At 45.9% G+C, this 19,692-nt stretch overlaps 1 protein-coding gene across 1 annotated transcript; it reads right to left on the bottom strand.

Annotated features, from left to right (window-relative positions):
- Nucleotides 1-35: 35 nt before the first annotated feature.
- Nucleotides 36-18,635, bottom strand: LOC139645118 (rootletin). The gene is made up of 37 exons (XM_071520734.1): nucleotides 18,582-18,635; nucleotides 18,069-18,192; nucleotides 17,762-17,907; nucleotides 16,104-16,295; nucleotides 15,938-16,021; nucleotides 15,748-15,839; nucleotides 15,340-15,505; nucleotides 15,123-15,229; nucleotides 14,494-14,721; nucleotides 14,289-14,379; nucleotides 14,088-14,174; nucleotides 13,755-13,967; nucleotides 12,720-12,919; nucleotides 12,383-12,565; nucleotides 11,961-12,105; nucleotides 11,673-11,819; nucleotides 11,340-11,570; nucleotides 10,624-10,817; nucleotides 10,382-10,509; nucleotides 9,893-10,062; nucleotides 9,603-9,782; nucleotides 9,326-9,460; nucleotides 9,072-9,215; nucleotides 8,739-8,977; nucleotides 8,461-8,620; nucleotides 8,077-8,244; nucleotides 7,521-7,956; nucleotides 6,982-7,145; nucleotides 6,753-6,873; nucleotides 6,421-6,584; nucleotides 5,491-5,706; nucleotides 4,797-5,021; nucleotides 4,562-4,711; nucleotides 4,079-4,279; nucleotides 3,805-3,936; nucleotides 1,627-1,800; nucleotides 36-997 (listed from the first exon to the last, which is right to left on the bottom strand). Exons 1-37 carry the CDS (start codon nucleotides 18,633-18,635, stop codon nucleotides 911-913), a joined length of 6,078 nt encoding a protein of 2,025 aa, XP_071376835.1. The 3' UTR covers nucleotides 36-910.
- Between the last annotated feature and the right edge of the window lie 1,057 nt (nucleotides 18,636-19,692).

The following is a 19,692-nucleotide window of genomic DNA, read 5'->3' as shown; positions in this document are numbered from 1 at the left end:
GAAAGGCATTTATGCAAGACATAAATTATGGTGTACACACAGCTTGTTTATTCTCTTGCAAACATATTGGATCCATGTGTATTCTCCATACAAAGCCATACTGTTGTTATCATCTATGATGATATCTCAGTCTGCCAACTTTCATTAGTAAAACGTATATACAACTAACACTACAAACACATACTATAGATTTACCACCACAGGTAAGTACAGGACTTTTTGAGCTCTATACAACAGTATCTATATATCAAAGTCCAGATAATCAGTCAAATCTGCACCAGTTTCTCAGGGAAAATGCAGCACAGTTCCTTCATATGGTCAATTCGTTTGTTTCCTGGCACTTGCGCATAGTGAAGACCTTCCCTTTGTGTCCTCAACTGTTAATATGAATGTGAAGGAACAAAGGCCAACTGCAAACTGGCAGAGTTGTGATTTTCATTCCTGCACTACATCCAGATTCTGTCTGGAGGAGAATCCTGTGGTGATTTGAGTTTCTTCTTGAATAAGAGGAGGAAGTTAGGGAAGATGTTGAGCAAGGATCAAGTAATAGACGGTTGCCAGTAATCAGCAGACTGCTGGCACTTACCGCACAGTACTGCTGCTGTGCATATTACACTGCTCTACTTTCCAGCCTGTTGTGTGCTTATGTATGTCATAGGTTGAGTAAAGTATTTTTCACTGTAGAAAATCATCAACAACATTATAGTAGTGCTCATTTCTTTTTCACTTGATAAAACTAATCATATATTCAACAGTAGAGTTACAAATGCAGGTTATGATTTTAGGAATGTTTCCACAGGATAAATATTGCTATTAGACATTCAGATTGAGAGTATTCTCCCTGGCTTCTCCCTGATAGAAGGCAATATGCTGGTCCATCTTTGAATCTGTAAGTGGAGGGAACTGCCTCTCAGTTCCCTCCAGACAGCAAGGAGGAGGGAAGGGAAGGCTGCCGTCGTTTCATCTCCTGCTGCAGCTGCTCCTTCAGAGTGGAAACCTGTGGTACGGACAGTGGGTGACAAAATGTTTTCTAAATTACCAATCTATAGCACGCAAGATTGTAGATTGAGACCATAATCCAGGCTGCATACATGGCTCTTCTTCAGATAAATGTGAAATGAAGGACCAGACAGTGGCTATGTTTACCTGCAGGGAAAACTCTGCTCTTAAATCGGATTATGAGAAACCTGGTTCAGAAGCCTGGCTTACTCTAATATTAAACGGGTGGCATGTAAATGTCTTACTGCTTTCACTTTTGCCGTCTGTTTTCACTTTTGCAGTCTGTGCAGACTCGCACAGCATTATGGGTACATTTTGATGTCAACAGCGGCAAGCAATATTTTCTATTAGAATTACTATAGAGATCATCATTCTTTCCCTGTATTAGTGGTAACTTCAGTCAATTAAGGAGGGGGTAGCTGGCAGCTTCACTTTTTCATACTTTCTTCCTGGTGGATTGTCCTATCTCTGGAAATATTCTGTTAACTGGTTTATTCATGGCAACAGGGTTACTCAAACACAGGGTATCAAAGATGCATGTAAACAGCTGACCCTGAATAAGACTTAAACTACGTAAACTTAGCCAGTGAGGAGTGTTCTGCTTGACCTTTGACACGATGTCTGTACCTGTTCCTCCAGGCCTTTGACCCGGTGGCGGTGGGCTCTCTCTCTGGCAGCGAGTGTCCGCTCAATCTCCCTGTAGTTGGTCTTCAGCCTCTCTGCCTCACGCTGGGCCTCGTCACGCTGCCTCACCGAACTCTCACACACACTGTGCGACTGCTCCATCTCAGCCAGCTGAGTCTACTCAGATGCACACACACACACACACACACACACACACACGCACACGCGCACACACAGATGGAAGAGACACAGATGTGAACAAGGGCAACAGGTAGAAATTCACTATACCATAAATCATCCAGGTACCAAGAACACGTGCTATAAGACACAAGTTTCTTTGAAAAATAGTGTGATTAACAGCTGGCAGGAAATTTTAACAAATAATGAGAACAAATATTGTGTTCATTCCCAAAGCCTATAATCAGGTATTTTGTTGCAGCAACTACAGAGTAATAAACATCACAAATCTGGCGTTGTGCACATTTCCGGGACGCTATAAACACCTAGGCTATTTATTAGGCTGGAGAAGCTCCTCTGACAAATGGTCAACTGCTCCTTGTAGAAAGGCCTCCATAAGGACAGCAACACAGACGTGTTGGCTCCACGTTAAATAACACAAAATGTAGATTCTCTACTTCAGTGAGGTTACTTTCTGCTCTATTTTAGTTCCGCAGCCTGGAAAGAAAATACTATTGCCCTCTTTGTGCACAGTCCCCCATTTTAATATTACATTTAATAAAGAAGAATAAAGAAGACATTTTTGCATGTAGCTAAAAATTCTTTGGTGTAGTGAATGTTTGGGACTCTGAAACTGATGAACATCACCAGACTGATAATGACTGATGGTTTTCTTTTAAACTCATAGTATTGTATTACATTGCAAGTTTTCAGTTGTGATAAGCTTGGTTTTAAATGACTCTGAGGCAGGATGGAGTTTGGCTAAATGAGAAGTAAACAATGATCTGAGATATCAAGCTTGAACCATCACACTCCTGCTGCAGAGCATTAACATAGATTTAAATAACTTTAATGGCTGTTTCCAAATTCTTGTGGCGCTCACTCCAGCGTTATTTTTCTGCTTCTTTATAGCATGTTTGCGGTATAAACATGAAAGCATGATCGAGCCATAACTGTTGTTTAGCATTATAACTAGTGCAAAGTGAAGCCTCCCCAGAAGTATGTAATCTTTTAGGCCTAACCATGTGCTTTACTGCCTTAAATGTCAGTCACCTATTGCGTGTACTTTCAGGCCTCTTTTGAATGAAGCAGTAAAGTTTGATTGGGGCAGAGATGAAGAATAAAAGCAAAACAGTTCTCAACTGCTCATCATTTAGTGTCTAACAGAGAGCAGATGTATCCAGAGCTGGAGGCCTCAGGCTAGCAGGCTGCAATTATTTTGTAAAGCTTCCAAGCCACTTACGAATGGGGTAGCATTGGCCTAGCTTTAAACTACCAGGACCCCCCTTAAGCTTCAGGAATAATCTACAGGAACGTTGGGAGGGTGAAATGAATAAAGAATGCAAAAGTAAGACTTTCTGCTACAACTATCAAGCACAAGCCATCCTTGTCTATTACGACGGCAACGACTGACAGGTTGTCACTTACACTCACCAGACTTTATATGCAATATCTTCTTTCTCATGCTAACCAACCCCTCGTTTCTCAAAGCAGTAAAGAAATAGAGACTTGCACAATGTAAACCAATCTTTTAACTGGCGGTTATGTGTGGTTTGAGAATCAGTGAAGGGGAAAGAATGTATGCACCACACAAACACATAAAGCCTATTCTATGGAATGTATTTGGCTGATTAAAGACATTTTCTCACTCAAAAGCATGCATGTTTGGCTGTGTCCTTCGCAGTCAAGTATGATTGGGTCCAGGCAATTCAGTCTGCACCCTCTCTCAAGCGCTCACCTCACAAGCAGAGGTGTGAAAACAACAGCTAAGAAAACAGGTTGGTGTCGCCAGGAATCACGCTGCTTTTCAACAACATTTTGGCTCTCCTTGCCCCCTGGTTTTGACCCCAATGCAAACCTTAAGGACAACAATAAGGGTCTGAATATTGTGACTTGAGCTGTATATTTTTGCTGTTTTTGAGCGTATGAGTGCTTCTGTTACATTTATGCCGGCATTTGTGAGGGAATCCATAAGTGTTGTGTGCATCAGTGGCTCCTCCCCACCTGCAGCAGAATTATCTGTTGCTGTGCTTCCTGCAGCTCTTGCTCAGTAGTGTTTAGAGAGCGGTCCAAACGGCTTTTCTCTGCATTGAGGCGCATGCTGTCTTCCTCCGTCTTCAGCTTCTGGCGTTCAACCTAATGAGAACGACTGAGTTTAGAATGAGAACGACTGAAAGTGCCGAGGTGAAGCCACATACTGCAATGGATAAACATATACTAGACAAGTCTTGCATTTGTTGTGCATGATTATGGTGCTGATGATGATTATGGTGCTGACCTTATCCAGTGTATTCCTCAGTGCATTTTTATCTTTCTCCAGCCTGACAGCCTGTCTCTCAGCATCTTTTTTCTCAGTCTCAAGCATGGCGACTGCTCTTTGCAGCCCACGCAGTCTCTCCTCTGCGGAGACGCGCTCTGTCTGAGCAGACTGGGCACAGCGCTGGGCCTCCGTGAGACTGGACAAGCGCTGCCTCAGGGCCTGCAGGATGGAAAGGGAGATTGTACAAAGATGTGACTCTTCAGGGGGATTTATAGGGGCAAGCATATAAAAGTAGTTGCAGAATAGTTACATTGGGTATAAAAAGAGCGGCCCTGCAGCTGGTAAAGATCCAGTGTCTTGTGCAAGAACACTTCAGCAGGGCGGATGCTTGCCGACACTAAGGCCTAAACCAGGGTCCTACGGTTAAAGGAAGGTCTCCATACTCACCACACCACCCTGCTGCCCCAACTAAGAATCTTTCCCACTCTCCATCTCCCTCACCTCTTGAGTGTTGGAGAGCTCAGCCTCCAGTTCCTCTCGTCTCAGCTCACTCTGGTTCAGCTCACTCTGCAGGCTTTGCACACGCTCATTGATGGCAGCCATGTTTCTCTTCCCCTCAGCCAAGGACGCCCGGGCTTCGTCCATTCGCTCCTGAATGGCACAGAAGAATTATCCCATCACTGTTCAGCTATCTTCCACATCAGCCAAGGCCCGTTTTTCCCTCTCTGTAACCCACCTGTAGATGCCTTTTGTCCTGTTCTGCTGCACTCAGACTCTTCTGTAGTGTAGCCAGGCGGCTCTGCGTGGCACTGTGAGCAGCAGCGGCCTCCTGAAGGCTCGTGTTGAGGCACTGGGTCTTGTCTTTGAGTGAGGATTCACCGTCCTGTGCTCTGAGCAGGACGTGGTTCAACCTCTCCACCTCTCTCTGGAGCAAAGCCACGCGGGTTTCTCCCTCTGCTACCTGAAAAAATGTAGACACCCTTTAATTTTCTTGAATCAATGTATGATTCAGTGAGCAATCCAACAAAGAGAAAAAACAAACATCACGAACAATTCTTTTTTTAGTCATTGTAGTTACTCACCACACAGGGTGTGGTGAGTGAGGGATTTTGGAGCTGCTTCCAATATAACTGTCACATGCAGTATGCTCACACAAAAGGCAGCCCTCTGCTCAATTTTGCTATTGCATGTAGGTACATTTTTCCTATGCCCCCCAGGCCTGATGATTCCAGTATCATTTCATACAAAACAGTGCTTCTTACATGCCCAATGCTGAGGCACATATATGATGTATTTACATCCAAAATCATTCAATGAATACATACATTTAAAGCCAAAATAATCAAATATACTGTAGCACTCAAACACATCAAAAGAAGTGTTTGGCCAGTTCTCTTCTTCATCAGCTGCTTGCTGCATGCCTGCTCTACCTGTTTGAGCAGAGAGTCATGGCGCTCCTGGGAGGCCTGGCTCTCAGCCTCCCTGTCTCCCAGGCTCAGTTTGAGTCTCTGCAGCTCCCCCTCCAGACTGCGCCTCCCCAGCTCCACCCTGGTGGCCCGGGCCTCAGCAGCGTCCAGCGCCTCCCTCAGACGTCTCCTCTCTGCCTCCAGACGCATTTCAGCGGCACGCTGCTTACTTAACTGATCCTGCAGAGACAGGAGGGAGTAGAGAAATATTTGAATATGTGTGACTTGCTGGTGTACGTTTAGGCAGCAGATATTGTTGTTGTCTAACAGGGACCTGAGTTTCAGAACCAGACTCCAGAGGCATGCACAGACACAAACACTGTAACTAAGAGGCCAGACAGACATAAAGCACACAGACACACACAGATGATCCACAGCTGGCTACCCTCCTCTTCTGCATTTACCTTTAAGCTCCAGGTTTTACTTTTTGGCTTCTAATAAATCTTGCTGAGACCTTTCCAAAAATACGTCTTTGTTCTCAAAGTGTTCAAATCCACACTTCTTTCTGCATAGCCCCCCCTCCCTCCCCCTCCAGCTTTGCCTATCCCTATTCCCCTTATCCCACTCACTCCCTCACTTTCACCCACATGTTTCCCTTTATGTCCATGCTCCTCCTGTTGTTCAAAATGTGAATTGTTTTGCATGGTGTGTGAAGGTTGGCATCACAAAAACAGACATATGGAGAGAGCTGACATGGAACATCACAAGGGGCGTCACATTGTGTGTGGCATCTGTTGTTATTACATTCCCCACTCGTTTTTCCCTCTACACCTTGCACTACCGTTGAGTGCTGGCATATGGTAGTCTTGGCAGATCAGTGGTCACTACAGTGCATGTTGCAGTACACTCGCGTAGTGTGTGTATATGTGCACAAAAGGGCATGGGCGTGTGCACCTGCGTGTGTTTCTTATCCGTCTCGGAGGCTTGCAGGGCTCTCTCTAAATCCTTCACTCTGTCAGTAAGAGCTCTTCTCTCCCTCTCTCCTCTCCTCACCACCTCCTCCTGCTGCTGGAGCAGAGTCTGAGTGGCCGTCAGACGCCCGTCCACACCACGCTTCCCTAGCAACACAAGCACAGTAACACACATTGAAGATCACTTGTATATGCTGCAAAAACACAGAATGGAGTGTTTGACAGTATATAATGTATATTTATACTGTCTCATGGTTAAGGAACCACTTTTCTTTCCTCTGAGAGCGTGCATGGATTAATAAAACTATGTTCTACCTTCTTGGCATTCCTGCAAGGTGTTTTGTAGCTGAGTAAGACGGATCTGAGCAGAGTCTCTTTCCGCAGCAGCCTCCTCCAGCTCTCGTTGGAGAGCCCCCAACTGGCATCGGGCATCATCCTTTAAAACCAGCAATAACCAAAGGCTTGAACCATGTGAAGACAGAAATATCCTCGCATTATGATGAATCTTTACTGGTTATTTTGTCATGCTGTACTGCTGTGTTACCCGCTCTTTGTGTGCGTCACGGAGCTCTTGGAGGAAGTCTCTCAGACCGCTGCGCAGCGTCTCAGGGTCCAGCTCTGGCAGAGGCAGAGGAAGGGGCGTATCCCCCCTCTCAGGAGAGACGGCCCCTGAGCCAAAAGTATTATCAGGGGTATTTACCGCAAACTCTGAAGAACGAAATGAAATATCCAGAATTACAAACATTGTGTGGAGCAGGCTGTTGTATTTTGTGTTGCAGCATCTAAAGAAACATATTGTCATCAAATTAAAAGTTAGCTTTCCAAAGATATACATCCAAATCCCATGTGGCATGTCATTGCTGTCAGATGAAAACCTTGTAATTCCAACTGATTGAGTGATTTTCATATTTTAATCTCAGTTGAAGGATTGCATGCTCCTTTATGGGTTGAGAAAATTCTATTACCCTTGGGCAAGCAAAAAACAAGGCTGTTTTTCTTAGTTCCTGAAAAGCTGACAATTTGGAGATAACAAGGCTTTCACCTGACGGCTGTGATATGTAACTCTGCCTGTTCCATTCTTACCTTTAGGAGGCGATAGTGAGGAGCGTCGGGGCGAGGCGCTGCGGTGGCGAGAGATGAAGCTGGGTGCCGGGGAGCTTCCCCTTGGGCTCCTGCCCCTGCCCCCCCCAACACTGCCCCTGCCCCCCGCTCCGATGCCCAGTGTCCTCGTCAGCGTCGACTGGAGGCTGCCGAGACGAAACTCCAGCTCCCTCCTGCCGGTCTCGGCCCGGACCAGCTCCGCCTCAGTGGCGGCCAGGCGGCCCTGGGCTTCGCTCAGCTGCAGGCTGGACTGAGCAGAGGAGTCCTGAGCCGTCTGGGTGCGCAGGGCCAGGTTCTTGGCTTCGTCCTGCAGCTTCTTCTCACAGCCGCGCGCCTCCTGCAGCTGAGCGGTCAGTTCTCTCTCGCAGCACCGCCAACCCGACTCAGACTCCACCAGACGCTTTTGAATGAAGGAAAGCTAGGGTATAAAAAAAACAGAGAGAGAGAAATCATGACACAGTAAACACAGCAATTACAAGTCACAGGCGAAATGAGTAGAGTCTGGAAAACTCTTTTCAGTCTCTTCCCCCCTCCTCACCTCTTTCTTGATGGAGTTTCTGGCTGTTTCGGCTTCAACTAACTTCTGCTTGAGAGTGAAAAACTCTTTCCCTCTCTCCTCCTCTTTCTGCTCCTCCAGCGACAGGCGAGTCTGCAGCTCTGCCACCTCCCTCCCTTTCTGCTCCTTCTCTCCATCCAGAACCTTCACCTGGAGCCAAGGAAACCACACATCATCGCACACTCACTCTACTGAGAAAAACATGAAAATTTCACAGTTGCCTATTTTCTATTGACTATAAGTCTAGACTGAAAACCAAAGCTGAATGGGATTATGCATGTAAAGCGCATATTTCCAATGAAATAGGCCTATTTCTAACTCATACTGATCTACTCTTTTTGTTACAGAGGTATGAATGAGACTGACCTGTCTGCGCAGCTCCTGCAGCTCTCGTCGGGCCTCCAGTCGTGACCTTTCAACCTCTCTCAGGCAGCTGCGCAGCTCAGTCACCTCCTTCTGAGCAGATAACAAACTCTCTTCCAGCACAGCCAGCCTCTGCTCCTTCTCCTCACACTGTCGCTTCACACTGACACACACACACACACACACACACGTGTACACACATGATGATTATGGCTTTTAATATGCATTTCTCTCAATTCTATTATCACTGCGTTGGATTCATTGACAAAGCAGAGTTTTACCTGATTCTCTCTGTTTCTGCACTTCTTAGAGTTTCCCTTAGCTGGGTATTTGACTGGCTGAGAGTGTCCCTCTCCTTGGTGACATCACCAAGGCTGCGCCGTAGCTCTATCCCGCCTCTTCTGTGGCCCTCTCCAGTGTCCTGGGTTTGGTTGAGACGCCGCTCAATCTCCAGCACGTCCCGCCTCAACTGGTCTCGGCTCTCCTCACTAGCAGAGAGAGAAGCTCTGCACTGCTCCAACTGGAAGGGAGAAGTGTTTGGGTGACATAACTGAGCAGGATACTTTCAGTTTCTATTATATCACTTTCATGCTTTCCTATGTAGGATCCTCTACCTCTTTGAGAGCAACATCAGCGTGTGACTGTAAGTCAGTGCAAGTCTCCCGCAGACTATGCACTTCCCGCTCATGAACACCGGTCGCATCCTCCAGCTGAGAGCGAAGCTCCAGTAGCTCGTTGGTCAGAGCACCTACTCTGGTCTGCAGAAAAAACAACAGAGAGTCAACTCAAATTAATCGTCCTTTTGCTATTGTGCTGGGACCTGAATTCAGACAGCCAGACAAAAGCCCTGTGTTGTTTGCTCCATTACCTGCTCCTGTTCTTTGTAATGAGTTGCTTCTCTGAACATTCGCTCGGCCTCCAGCGCTGTAGCTGACAGCTCAGCCTGTAGGGTGGACACCCTGTCAGACAGCACTGCTTTCTCTGCCTCCTTTAGGGAAAGGGCCTGGGAATAGGACAAGAGGTCTGGTTGACATAGAGGTGGAACCTAGATGAACCAGAGAGTAGCTACGCTGTATCTGCATATGTGATTCAGTACCATGACAGCACTCTGTATGGTCTCTCAGAGCCTTGGACCCGATTCAGACCTGTTGTTTTTCAGTCTCTGCCTGCAGCAGACACTGATCTCTGTCGTGCTGAAGACTCCTCACTTCATCCCTCAGCTCCTCCCTTTCTCTCTCAGCTCTGAGATGCTGATCCTCGGCCTCCTGTCTGAGCTTCCGCAGAGAGCCCTCGTGCTCCGTCAGCAGGCTGTGGCGCAGGGCTTCCTGTGGGACCAAACATGGATTAAAGAATCATCTGTATCAACAGCCTAAATGTAAAAATAGGCCTACATGCAGTGCTTAAAAAACACAGTGCAGTTGCTGAAGCTTCTCACCTTTTCCGAGGCCAGTCTCTCCAGCTCCTCCTGATGTTCAGAGATGGCGTTGCGTAAGGCCTGCTGGGCTTCCAGCTGTGCAGCGTTCAGAGTCTGAGTCAGAGCCTGTCTTTCCCTCTCAGCCTGGGCCAGCGCATTCTCCACATCTGAACGCACACGCCTCAGTTCAGCTGCAAGTCCCATCCAGGAAAGTAGCAGAGAGGGACAATCACAGTCACAATCTCAATATTTTTAGTTTCGTGTTATTCTGTCATTATGTTACTGACCAATTGTCTTTCCCAGTTTACCAAACGTCTCCGGTTTAGAACTTTGGGATCAAGAGGCATATTTGTCTCATGATTTCCAGCTGTTTCTCTCTTCTGCCCTTTTGCTGTTTAACTCTATAAATATAATCCTCAGTTCACAATCCCTCCTCTTTCTTTGGTTTTACATGCTTTCTTTACATATTTCTGCCAGCCTCTGCTCCTCTGCTGTCGCCTTGTCTTTCACCTGTTGCGGTCTCACAGCGGACTCGAAGATTTTGGTTCTCTGTTTCCAGCTGCTCTCTGCGAGACTCCACCTGCACGAGCTGCTGCTGCACCTCGAACAGACTGGTCTCCAGGGACTCCCGCTCCGACCTGCAGGGGCGGGGAGTCAAACACTAGTAACATAGACAGACATACATGTAAACTTAAGCACACAATGTCATGCACATGAACAACCCACATGCACACACAGCCACACACACAGACCTGAAGGCAGTCAGCTCCTCTGACAGCATAGTGTTCTCTCTCTCGGATGCCGTCAGCTGGACCACCAGTGCTGCTCTCTCTCGGGCCAGGTCTGCCCGACCGCGGCCCACTTCCTCTAAGGCCACTTCCTGCCGCTGGCCCTCTCCTCTGGCAAGGCCTAATTCTGATCCCAGAGAGGTCACCTCGCCACACAGCTATCAACCAGGCCAGACAGACACAAAATGAATAAAGAGAAAGAAAACTAGGGTCTACATAGGTACGAAGTGGAGTTGAGAAGAAAAGAAACATGTTAGAAACATGTCCCTCAGATACTCTTACACTCTCAGTCAATCTGTAGTACTGAATGTCTTCCATGAGTTATTTTGTGTTGTAATTTACTTAAATTTGTATCTCTGCCTCGATGGATTTCTCCCTGTATGATTGTTGAACATCGGTGCAAAATAGTGAGTCTAGAGAGAAGCACTTACTCTTTGATTATAAGGGACTGACAGGGACTGAAACGTTTACTGTTGATGTTTTATACAGTTGAAAAATTCCATGCTATCAAATTCCATTGTAGCTGCTCAGGAAATATCTCTAAATGATATCACACCCTCTATGTTTGGCCAGTTATCCACAGGAATAAGAAAAATACAAAATGGGCTCAGAAATGCAAGGTATATTGCCAATAGCTGTTTTTCTAACAGTGGTGGAATGTATCATAATCTATTATGTACCTGAGTGACTTTATCCTGTAGCTTAAGTCTCTCAGCCCTGAGACTGTGGAGCTCTGTCTCCATCCCCACCCGGCTCAGCTCAGTGTCCTGCAGCGACTGCTGCAGAGAGATACGGGCAGAGCTGAGCTCCAGCCTGTCCTGCTCCAACCGGACGAGCTCATCTCTGATGGTCAGCTTCTCTTGCTCCGCATCCCGTTTCTGAGCCTGCAGAAGGGCCTTCTCCTCCTCCAGCTTAGAGACAGAGACAAGGACGAGGCTTAGGGGGTAAACTCACATATGGTCGACACTTGTGCGCCCCATAAGAGGTCAGGCACTGTCATGAAATCCCCCTACCTGCATGATGATGGTGTTGAGGTCAGTTTTGTCCTGTGCCAGGCCCTCATTCATGCTGCCCATCTTGGCCAGAGAGTCTCTGAGAGCTGCATCCTCAGACTGGAGCTTGTTAACCAGCAGAGAGAGTTCTGCGTTATTGCCCTCAGCCTGGAGAGAAAGGAAGAGTTATACAAAGGTCACACACAACAGAAGAGCACAGAAAATACATTTTGAAAATTAAATCAGTAGAATTCAAATAAATGATTAGCAAAACCTTGCAAGCTGACACCAGCTCTGACTTTTTCTTACCCGAGCGAGCGCTTCGGAGAGTTGGGTCTTTTCTCGCTCCAGCAGCAGCCTCTCAACCTCCCCCTGCTGGTGAGCCTCTCTCGCTGTAGAGAGCTCCCCACGCTGGGCCGAGGCTCGACTCTCACTCTGCTCCCACTGCCGCTGACTGTAACAAAACATCACATAAACAATAACAATACATTTTTAGGTGCCACCTCTATAAAAGCCGTGCTCTGTGTGTGTGTTCGTTTGTTCATTTGTAATGTTTTTTACCATGCGCAGTGCTTAATTATGGTATGCCTGCATGGTATCTGGGTCATTCTGTGGTCTTCTGAATGACTGAATGGTGAGCATATGGACTGCAGCAGTTTGGTTTTACTGGAGTTAGTGGATTAGTGTCTCCTCATCGCATTCACTTAATCAGTGTCAATTAGGTTACTTACACTCTCTGAGACTCTGCCTTGGCACGGTCTCTCTCCTGAATGGCAGCCTCCTTCTCCTCCCTCTCATGATCTCGCTCTCGCTGTGCGGATGTCACAGCCAACTGCAGCTTCTCACAGTCCATCTGTAGGATCTGGGAGCTGCTCTGTGCTGCCTGCGCTGTCTTCTCCAAGCTCACCTTCTCACTGGGAGGTGCATAATGAGACATGAGTAGAACAGATATTATAGGACTGGACATCAGGACATAAGACAAAGTATGTTGTAGCTTGAGTTATTAGAGGCCTAAGCAAGTGACTAATGGGAAGCACTTTGTAAACACTAATGTAATTATCTGTTTACCTGGCCAGCACATCTCTCTCCTGCTTCAGACGCTCCTTTTCTCTCTGTGTGGTCTCCCTCTCTCTCTGAGCAGCGTCTCTCTCTCCCTGTAGTGTTTGGTTGCGCTGCTCTGCATCTCTTTTAGTCGACTCGGCCTCTGTAAGCTGCCTGCGCAGCTGCTGTACCGATGACTGGGCTGAGAACAAACGGCCTCGAACATCCTGTGAACAACAGAACAAGACAGTTGAGTAGATGATTAGCTGTTAAGAGGTAAATGCTAAATAATCAATTTACTCTAGATTCACACTAACTTATTATATGCACACAACAATAACAGGGTTTTTGCTCTATTAGTGTGTGGATGGCTGCTCTCAACGCGGCAGTGTGGCTTGTATAGTGTTTGGGCAGTGGAAGCCGAAAGGTTAGAGAAGTAAGGTTATGAGGGTTGTCAGTTCGAATCCTGGCTGGAAAAAAACTGAGCAGGTGAAGTGAATGAAGCAAAGTCCCATCTCTCTCAGCAACTACTGTCAAGGTGCCATTGAGCAAGGCACTCAACTCCAGACTGCTGCAGTGCTTACAGGTCAACAGTGGAAGATTGTGGTTGCACTGGGCAGCTCCCAGGTGTGAATGTGTGTAACTGAGTGTGAAGCATTATTGCTGAAGAAGAGAGTACTGGTGCAGCAAGTCTACCCTGGGCAAATTAAAGGTTAAAAAATGACTAATAGGAAAACACAGACATCCAAACCTTCTTAGCGCAGGTGTGTCAGAATGAAGCATGAAAGTAGGCTCTTAATAACACAAAAGATTTTGCATACTGCTCTTATAATACAACACTCTTTTCATTTATTCACTTACATTTCAGTCCAATCGGACCTCCCTCAGAGTGTAAAATGTCCATAAACAGGACCATGTGTATATATAGCTTAAGCACCAGCTATCTGAGCTTTAACATACCTAATGAAATCTGTACATAAAGCTGAGTGCAAAGTGAATAAATAAGAACAGTTTATTGCAAGAGCAATGTGCATATTGAAGGTTTAAAACTGGACTTGATACCTGCAGCTGGAGCTGCCTGCTGGTGACGGCAGAGCGCAGAGCGGACAGACCTGCCTCTGGCAGAGGAGCCAGTGAGGAGAGCCGAGAGGGGGAGGAGGATCTGCGAGGAGATGAGGAGCGGTGAGGGGAGGAGCCACGGATCAAAGCCAACAGTGGAGCCCCAGAGTTGTCCTGGTCCGCTTCTGATGATGACTCTCCATCCGACAAGACCGTCTAGAAAACAAGATTAAAATGAGGCATTCCCATCCACATGTGGCGTCTCCTGATATGAAAATGTGTGTGTGTGTGTGTGTGTGTGTGTGTGTGTGTGTGTGTGCGTGTGTGTGTGTTTACCTGAGCAATGTCCCGCAGTGTGTCCAGCAGTGTCTCAGTGTGTGCTCTCATCATCTGCATGTCCGTCTCATCGTTACCACTCTGCTCCTGAATGAGAGAAAGAGAAATGAAGCACAGAGACCTCAGTCACCTGGAGACGGGGATGAACGCAGCTGACCAATAGGAAACTTACAGCCAGAGCCACAGCGGCCAGTCTCTTACCTCTAGCCTCCTCGTCAAGATGGCAATATCTCTGTCTCTCTCCTCAATTTGGCCCTTCAGCCTCTCCCCCTCTCGCACTGAATCTGACAACCTGATAGTTGAAAAACATGAAAAAGACTATCTTAAAAAACTGTTGACTGATCCAACGACAAAACTGGCAAGAGAGCTTGACATGACCTGAGCCTGAGCATTTCATCCCACTGACCTGACGTTGAGCTCACTTCTCTCAGCATCTGTTCTGGTCTGAAGACTCATCATCTCTGCCACTCGTTCTCTGAGCTGCTGCTCCAGCTGAGCCCGCAGAGCCGTCTCCCGCTCCAGTGCCAGAGCGGTGCCTCCCTCCCGGCTCTGCAGCGTGGCAGACAGACCCGCACAGGACACCTGAGCGGAGTGGGACGCCCGCGACAGCTCATTACGCATATCTGACAGGTCCCTGAGAGTGAGAGGGAGGGAGGGGAGAGGGGACAATGTCATAATATTAGCACCATATTATCGGATTTTAAGTAAAACCTGCCCTTGGAAAAAGAGAAGTTCGGGAAGACAGGATTGTCCGGTCTTTCCAAATACACCAACACTGAAAACACTGCAGGAAACCTAATCCAAAATATGAAACATGCATGTGCACACGTTCCAAAATGGTCTTTGTAGCCTGAAGTAATTGCTTGTATCAACATTAAATACATCCACTCATTTTGCATTTGTATTAAAACATTGTCACATTTTGTTCTGTGTCACTTACTCAGAGCTATAATTTAACTAAGATTCAGATCAATAAGGTTCTGCTATAGTATCAGTTGACAAATAGTTTGCGTTTTCCAAATTGTTGATCTTAACCTTTCGGTGGTGCTCTTCAGTTCACAGAAATGCCTACGGAAGCCGACCACTTGCCGCCACAGCGTCAGCAGACGACTATGCTCACTGCTGAAATAACTGTGGAAAGACTAGAAGGGAAGCCGGAGACAGGGGAGAGGGAAAAAATAAGACAAATAATCTTGACTTCACATTTCTTCGATTAAAGTGCTTTACTTTTTGAAAAACATCCATCCCCCACCTCTTCCTCTCTCCTCCAGTCAGACTCCTTTTGCTCCAGTTCCTCCCTGGCTTTTGTCCAATCAGCAGTGAGCCTGCGTATGTCCTGGCTGAGAGCTTCATTGGCCAGACTGGCCTGCTCCAACTGCTCTCTCAGCATGGCGTTCACTGCAGACAAACTGCTGCTCCTGCAAAAACAACAACAAAACACGTCAGTGACTCATCAACTTCTTATATACTAGACAGGAATTAAAAAACAACAATGGAGAAGTGTTCTGCTCTGTCATATATTTTGCCAGATGACTCCTTTAATTATACCTATCAGGGCCTGTCTATACTCTAGATATTTTGAGATGTTTGATACATACACAAGCCAGGAGATTAAAATCTTCTTCTACATTAATGCATGTTCGTCAAAATGATTAGTCACCTTTGTTGTTCTTCCTCCAGTCGGATTAAAGCATCTTCTAGGTTGCTGCTTGGTTCGTCTTGATGGCGACTGTTTGATATTTCACTGTGACCCTAAATGAGATTTGATTATGAAAAACATTGTGTATGGAAAATGTATAAAATATGGCAGCCTTGTCTAATGCTATGACAAATTCATAAATGGCACTTACACTTAGCCTGTGTTGCTCCAACTCGGAGGAGCGCTCCTGCAGGGTCTGCTCTAGATCTCCACACCTCTTTTTGTACTGAAGTACCTGAAATGGCAAGAAAAATATTACAGTCTGTGATGCTTTAGATGACCACGTCTCAGCCAAATTAAAAATGAAACAGGCATACCTTGGCCTGCAACTTCTGCACAAGCTGCGCCTGCCTCTGCTGACCCTCCTGGTAGGCAGTGAGTTTGCGCTTGTAGGCCGCTTGTTCCTCATCCAGTCTCCTGCGCAAATCCACATTCTGCTGTGCCAGGCTGCGGGACTCCGGTGAATCATGCTCCCTGTTTCCCGTCTCAAAACGTAACGCCTGCTCCAGCTGTGGATTTAATTAAAAGTAAGAGGGGGGGTTGATGTTTAATTTTGCACATTTTCCAGGGCAGTCACAGTCCTGATAGACCTACAGTACATAGATGTGTTGGCACTGTCTGAATTCAACCAATACACATAAATGTACTGCAAATTCCAACATACTGACTAGTGTACACGAAGGCAGTAGACCAGAGGCAGTTCATTATTGTTCTTTTACAGTGACTTATTACTGATTCTGTATAAATCGTTGCTCTCACTCAGTACTCCATTTTATTCAAAAATTATGTGTAATGATGAAAAGAAATGTGCATTTTTTAAAAGAATAAATAAAGTTTGATACTATTTACACTTGGTTTAATTTACTTTTTCTTAAAAAAAAAAGAAGAAAAAAATTGCCGGCCCCAGTACTCATGATACATGATACATACTGTATGTCCAAACATGTGTGTGACGATCCATACACCATGTTCACTGTAAATATCTATAAGAAGTAACTATAAGTCCCTGACCCATCTCTTCAGTTGATAAGCATCTCTAAAGCTGCTTAGTTAAACACAGTATGGCATTAATACCAAAGTCTTTATTGTGGTAATGGATATGTCTGTGAAGTTGCATTGGCATACTAAACACTTTGGGAACTTATGATTGGCGTTGATTAGTCAAGTCAAAGAAGCTTTAGAAAAAGAAAGACAAAGATGTTGCAGAGAAAGCTGCTGAGAAAAACATCTCAAACATCATACTGTAGGAGGAGCTACAGTACCACAGAGCTGTCGCCATGAACCTGTAAGACTGTTTCATTTAGTTTGCGTTCATACGGGTCAAGAATTTTAAAAGAAACTCATTTATTCGGAGGAAACTATTTCTCCATTAGCGCTGCCGTTTGTTTTTGAACGCTGACTTGCACGCCAACCTTAGTAATGTTCAATCTAAATGACGTACAGCACCCACCCACTAGACCACGTCTCCTCTCCACTGAAGCCCCTGTTTACAATCACCCAGGGTGACAAACGCCATAGCAACATGCCACTTCAGTTCATTCCAGCCCCCGTCACCAGGGAGACCAACAAATCTCTCCTGAACAGACAAAGAAAATACTGGAACGGGAAAAAGGGGGAAAGCGGCACAGTGTTCCCTTTAGATGTAAATGTCTGTATTACCTGGCCAACCTTGTCTTTCCAATGTGTATTTAACAAAAAGTCTTGCATTAACGCTATCTGTACAAAGAGTGCAGATGACGCACATTGGTCAATCATGTGTAGAAGTCAGGATAGAGTAATAGACTAGGACCTAAACCCCAATCATATCTGACAACTCTCTCTCGCTCTCTCTCTAACCCAGTCCTTCATAAAAACCCTTTATCCAACTGGTAATGACAACTTCTCACTGTTTCTGGTCTTTATGTACCTCTGCTCTTCTAGCCATCTCTGCCTGTTGCTGTTGTTGTTGTTGTTGTTGTCACTGTGTCTGCCTTACCCTCTCGCTAATGGCACCATACTTGATGGCGAGCTCGTCTCGATCCGCTCTGCTGTGAGCCAGCAGGTCCTCCAGCCTTCCCAGCTCTCCCTGCAGCACACGGTTCTCCTCCTGGAGCGACATGACGGAGGACATGGCTCCTGCTGCTGAGAGAGAGAGAGAGAGAGAGAGAGAGAGAGAGAGAGAGAGAGACAGAGATTAGGCAAGAAAAGAGTCAAAAGCATTCTTGCTTCGGCCATGCCAGTGTTACCGTCAGACTTTTAAAATCATGTTATTTGGATCTGAGGGAACTGCGGCAACTCACAGCTGTCGTTGAGGTTCTTTGTCACAATTTCTCGAACTCGTGCTGGTAGACATGTAGGAGTGGCATCTGGTGAAGGGCCTCGGACCGTCAGCCTCTTCTCCTCAGACAGAACACTCTCCTCCAACCTCTGATATTTAAAAGAAACACAGACATTTGGCCGTTAACATTTAGACAGAGAGAGAGAGGGACGAGAGACTGCTGCTTACACCTGAGTCAAACACAGAGCAAAGTTCATACACAAGAAATGGAAATGACGCTCGATGAACTGAAAGATGATGATGATATGATACAAAAGCTTTCATTACGCAGCCAGTAGCGTGAGACCAGGTGGCGTCACAGCAGTCACACCACACCAAAACTGCTGCCTAATGAAAATACAATACTGATCCCCTACCACACACACACACACACACAGACACAGCCATCAGCAGGTGTGTGTGTCACAGTGCGCCACAATACACCAGATAGCACTTAATGTATGTGTTATAAGTGATGAGGGAGTGCAAACTACATCACCTGTATCACAGACTCCAGTTTGGAGTCGGTGTCTGAATTCTCCGCGGCGCTCATCGCGGTGGCAGCAGATAATAATATCCTCAACTCCTACAGTCACTGCTGCCTGTCTGTAGTCAAATAGGATTAACCCCTCGATTAACACAACGCCTTAACGAGTTTGACCGACTTTTGTTGTCCAACCGGGGTAATAAAGAAGAAGAAAAAAAGTTCATAACCTATTGCCGCTCGCAGGTGGACCGGAGAAAGTTTGGTCCTGCTCGCCTTGAATAAAGTGAGCAAGTGAGCGTCCTGCGCGCGTCCCCTCCGCTCCAAGACAGAGCCAGGGAGAGATTGGGGACAGCAGGATTAGCAGGTTTTAAGATGCACCCCCCCTCACTCCACTCTCGCTGTGCGCATTTAAACACCTCCAGTCGTGTAAAAAGGGGCAGACTACCGCTATTCAGCTGCAGAAGAAGGGGGAGGTGAAATCGACCAATATCTAAATATGCTTTCACCAAAAAAAAAAACAATCCTATATTTTTTTTAAAAGGATAGGCTACTACACAAATATAGCAACTCCTTATCACGCTGCTTAAGTAAAAAATAGGAATAGGAATACCATAGGAGGTTAAAACTACCATAAAGTGCGATATTAAACTAAACGAGTAGCTCAAACACACATGGGATTATAGTGATTTTTCATTTAGACAGATTTAAAAGCTAGTTCTACAAAACGCCACGATTTACCAAGTAGAATGCGCTGTTATTACAATTACAATTTACAATTTAGTCATTTAGCAGACGCTCTTATTCAGAGCGACTTACAGTGAGTGCAGCTGTAAAATAAGTGACATTCCTCAAGCATCGACAGTAGCCTAGGCTAAGCAGCCAGATAATTCAGTCAGTCATGCTGTTTCTCTGATGTTTTTCTGATGTTTTTCTCATCTTTTTCTTGTCAGATTGCTCTTGGGTCTTGTTAGCTGATGTGATTAAAATCGAATAAACTCGAAGCTTATGGTTTAGCCAAATTTAGCCAATCGTGATCTTGGAATTATAAGGTTCTATCTGATTTTTATTTTATTTTTTTTAATCAAAATTGAGTTATCCACATAGGCTATTTGTGATCGTTGAA

The sequence above is a fragment of the Centroberyx affinis genome, unplaced genomic scaffold (assembly GCF_046629955.1).
Source record: "Centroberyx affinis isolate AG114_WGS23_722 - 3 ecotype Tasmania unplaced genomic scaffold, CSIRO-AGI_Caff_v1 ptg000824l_1, whole genome shotgun sequence".
Classification (NCBI taxonomy): Eukaryota; Metazoa; Chordata; class Actinopteri; order Beryciformes; family Berycidae; genus Centroberyx; species Centroberyx affinis.
Note: the sequence above shows the minus strand (reverse complement) of the source record. Positions and strands in the feature narration are given on the sequence as shown.

Coding starts and splice junctions, on each gene's coding strand:
- LOC139645118 (XM_071520734.1), bottom strand. CDS start 18,635: ATGAGCGCCGCGGAGAATTCAGACACCGACTCCAAACTGGAGTCTGTG. Junction 16,022..16,103: donor TGCAGAAGTTGCAGGCCAAG/GTATGCCTGTTT, acceptor TTGCCATTTCAG/GTACTTCAGTACAAAAAGAG. Junction 11,820..11,960: donor TCTCCGAAGCGCTCGCTCGG/GTAAGAAAAAGT, acceptor CTTTCTCTCCAG/GCTGAGGGCAATAACGCAGA.